Genomic DNA, 4,020 nt, shown 5'->3' on the forward strand with positions numbered 1-4,020 from the left:
ATATATATATATATATATATATATATATATATATGACATCCACCAATGTCATAAAACGCCTAATCGGGAGATTTCGTGGTCTCTTCTAAACAAGATAGACTTTGTTACGGAAAACTTATTGAGTTTGGTAGACTGAACCCAGGCGGATTCTACAGGTGTGAAGGCCTAATATGCTGCCTAATTTATGCACCAGAAGACTGTTCATATAACCAAGGAATGTGTTCGGTATATAAAGGGCGTCGGTACTCGAAACATTGCCACGACACTTAGCAAACTCTCACCAGCAACGCTTTAAACTACTTTCGTCCAGATTACTATTATTATCATAATAATATTTACTGTTTTGTTGTCCCACCCATAGCGCGACACGTTCCAGCAAGCGTACACTGTACACTTGTCGACAATGATGGCATTCACGTTTCTGTTCACCATCTTCGGATTCGCTGCGGCGTTCGCAACAAAGTTATACCATGAAAGCGTGTACGAAAAAGATTCCAGACCATCTCATAAGGGAACAGTGGATCCAATTCTCACTTTTACCAGACGATCCGTAGATGATCAATGAAGTCTTAATCCTCACGTTTTAGCCCACCGTTTCAATTTCAGAGCATTTTCAAAACTACCGATCTCGTCTTCATCCGTCTGTTACAAGTCGACCACCATCACCGAGGGAAATCAGAACTGCTGACGTTTCACTTACGAACTATGAATACAACCACTGTTTTGAATTGAATTTATCATCAGGGCGTTACCTATTCGATTTAGTTGTAGGTAAGTGTTAAGACTGAGACCCAACTGAGTGATAAGCCTATTAGTTTTATCTGAACTGTGCCCCTGGCAAGTTACTGATCCCCTTGGATCATGCGCGCTATCTTAAGTTTTGCAGTGTCCACTGCACAGGCGTGTAGGTTTCATGCATTATTCACTTCATTCATTAGCTGGACGAGCTCGAGGGATCTCAGTGATTAAGGCGTCAGCTTAATAACCGGAAGGCCGGTGGTTCGAACCCAACCTCTGCAACTAGACTGATCATGCCTAGGCGTAGGCGACCTAGCAATACCCCATACCTCACGTTTCCTTCCGGCGGCAGGACAGCTAGGCATCGAAAGGGTTACAACAAAGGGTTACGCACGCACAGAGTTTTCAGTGGTATCAATTATGTTTGGTCTCAGATGTCCACAAAAACCCATGGCCAAGTTATGAATCCACTAGGTTTCGTGGATTGTACCCATCAATTATGGAAATATTCATTTCAAAATAGGATCAGAAATTCATCCAAACATATTCTTCCAAGTAGCGATGAACGGAGCCGTTAAGATGTGACAGCAAGGCTTGTTGAGGGTTAATGAATTCAACTAACAAATAAAAGCATCTCGTTGGACTATTCAACCTGTTTCTTGCTGGTGTCTAGACTTTTCGAGCAACAAGTGCGTTATATCTGCTGCCCATCTGTGGTATCTGGCTCATCCATCGCCTAATGCTGAAAAAAAGACTCACAGAAGGGAACACAACAGCTACACTCCGAACAACCGAGTGTGAGAGGGTGAGTGCGTGCGAGTGTGATAATACAGCGGTCTCAATCTATTTATTGGAGGGACACTGTCCAACTTGGTCCAATGCTTAGGCACGCAGTCTGGCCTTGGTACGAGGCTGCGACGCGCTGTATATTGCGGGAGCGTTGTCTGACCTTGATCAACGCCAAGTCGCGCTGTGTGGGTTTGATACAAGGCTGTGAAGTGCTCATATTGAAGGGGTCCTGCCTGTCTGGTCAGCATCTAGCGGAGCGGAGGGTCTCAGTAGATTTTGGGTATTCGGTGTTTGCTTTCAGAAATCTCACCTTCCTGATTAAGTGTAGTCACACAAAGCCTTCTGGATCCCAAGTCAGTTGGGCTAAGCTTAGCCAACACTAGAACGATCAGATGGTCCCATAAGCTATTCACTTTTCCTTGAAATCGGATACGGTTCTTTTATGATTGTGAACCCCGGCTTAGATTCCAGAATTTTTCTAATTATGTGCTTTCTACGCATTTTACGGATTTTGTTTCATTTAACAAACCTACTTACGAAAGCTGAAGAAGTTAAAATCAGTATATCCGAAAACGACTGATAATCTGTTGTGATGCTGGCGACCGTAGGATATTAAGGATGGCACAGTTAGTTTGCTAATCGTAATGCGTGGTGCCATGTCGTTTGTGCAAACAGGGGACGACGGTCCAGTTGAAAATCTTGTTTTTGCATGACACTATTATCTTGAGACAGCCACTGAGAGTAAAAGAATGGATTAAAATGTCACTACCATCGGATATTAATTACAAATAATTTCTAATGGTCTAATTGACAGCTTCGTTCACCCATGTATAGGCAATAGCCCTAAGTATTGTTCCGAAGCTCAATGCTGATAGCATTGCAGACACATACCCGGGGGATGAGTACCTACCTGCATAGCAAGCAAGAAGACAAAAATTTCAAACTAGATTATGGAAGCAACCATACCACGCACAGGAACTTCAATAATGTCTGTGAAATCCGTGTGTTCTGTATGTGACCGACAGAAACATACAACAGTCATTTCATCTCAAATTAAACCTCTAGAGTTCTCCTGAATAGCGGTCTTCCAAGAATACAGCTGTTTGACACGTGAGACACTCAGTGGATGTACCTCAACGATTCAAGTGAACTGTGTCCATAAACTTCCGCATCTGACGAACTGACAGTGCTAGGTCCATTGAGTTCATTATAAGGTTACTTTTTTATGCAGCACACCATTGTGTGTATCTTACCACACAGTGCATAGTTAGTCCGAGGGTTTATTTGGTACGACGCATAACGTTGAGGTAGTTCTCCACTTGTGATTTTCTCCCATAATCTCAAATTGACGCCGGACCCAACTACAAGGCTTTAACTGGATATAGACATACAGGGTTTTGCTGACACTTAGTAGATAAATCGCTCTCTTGAAGGAACACCATTAGTAAGGTCGACAGCCCATGGCCGGTTTCACCCTTCTTGAGGCACGTCAGGCAGGCGCAGTCTTCGACTTTCAGTCAATCTTACGTTCTACTTGAACCTAAATTGTACAAAATTATCGAAACACACCCATTTGCACATCACTCCGGTTAAAACGTGAAATTCAACTGGATCCCAGATGAGTCTGTCCTTTACATGTTCATTTTCCGTAGTTTTAAGCACGGTTGAGCCTATGTGCCCATAAATCACCTAGGAAATAAACTACTTTGCAAGAATGGAAAGTAGCGAGCAGTGTTCTGGGAATCAACCGAGGGACAGCATAAGCTAAAATAGTCGGGATCTTCTAGGTGTTTGTTCTCCAAGTGTTTGGTTTCATTCACAAGGGTCAACTATGCAAGCATCGTCGAATTCGCTGACAAAGCAACTGACGAAAACGACGATTTCCCTTTAATGTTTCTTCCACCGTGACAGTACCCAGTTTTACCGCCAGCGAACAACCTAAATGTCTACCGAATATCATAGGGCTATAGTGGAGAATGCCACAAAAGCGCGGCGGTCGAGGAGGATGGGGGTCCGGTCGGTCGTCAAGGTATGCGGTCTACAGGGGGAGAATTCCACTTGAATTAAGGTATTCATCCAAATGCAGTTGCATTCATCTCTCCAGTATTTTATTATTTGGAACCAGAAACCAATTTGTCCGAAGGGAAGTTTGTCCATAGTCCTAGTGCCAGTATCCAGCGCAACTGGCTTGACAAGGCATAAGTTAACAGAATTTTAGAAAATCGTTCAGCTGTAACACCCTTTCAGCGCCTATCTGCCATACCACCCGGAGGAACTTTGAGGGCTGGAATACTGCCCGGTTGTCCAAGCCTAGACAGGGGAAGTTGGGAGGCAGAGGTCGGGTTCGAACCACGGAAGTTGCGGCTAGCAGTAGAATACAAACTATTAGGAAAATTTACCACGTTTTTCAAACGCGGGAAATTCAGCCTTCCGTTTTATAAACAATTCCACTTTTCTACTAAACGATAAACCGGTTGGTGCAGTAGTAATCAC

At 43.6% G+C, this 4,020-nt stretch overlaps 1 protein-coding gene across 1 annotated transcript in view; it reads left to right on the plus strand.

Moving 5' to 3' along the window:
- The window catches only part of T265_14298 (hypothetical protein), a gene marked incomplete at both ends in the record, with an annotated part of 34,861 nt that extends 31,132 nt beyond the window's left edge, over positions 1-3,729 (plus strand). The window contains 2 exons of the mRNA XM_009172997.1: positions 3,498-3,556; positions 3,596-3,729. Of these exons, the coding sequence (XP_009171261.1) occupies positions 3,498-3,556; positions 3,596-3,729 (193 nt within the window). The remainder of the gene's footprint in view (positions 1-3,497; positions 3,557-3,595) is intronic.
- Positions 3,730-4,020: the final 291 nt, after the last annotated feature.

Source organism: Opisthorchis viverrini (genome assembly GCF_000715545.1).
Source record: "Opisthorchis viverrini unplaced genomic scaffold opera_v5_179, whole genome shotgun sequence".
In the NCBI taxonomy this organism is placed as follows: domain Eukaryota; kingdom Metazoa; phylum Platyhelminthes; class Trematoda; order Opisthorchiida; family Opisthorchiidae; genus Opisthorchis; species Opisthorchis viverrini.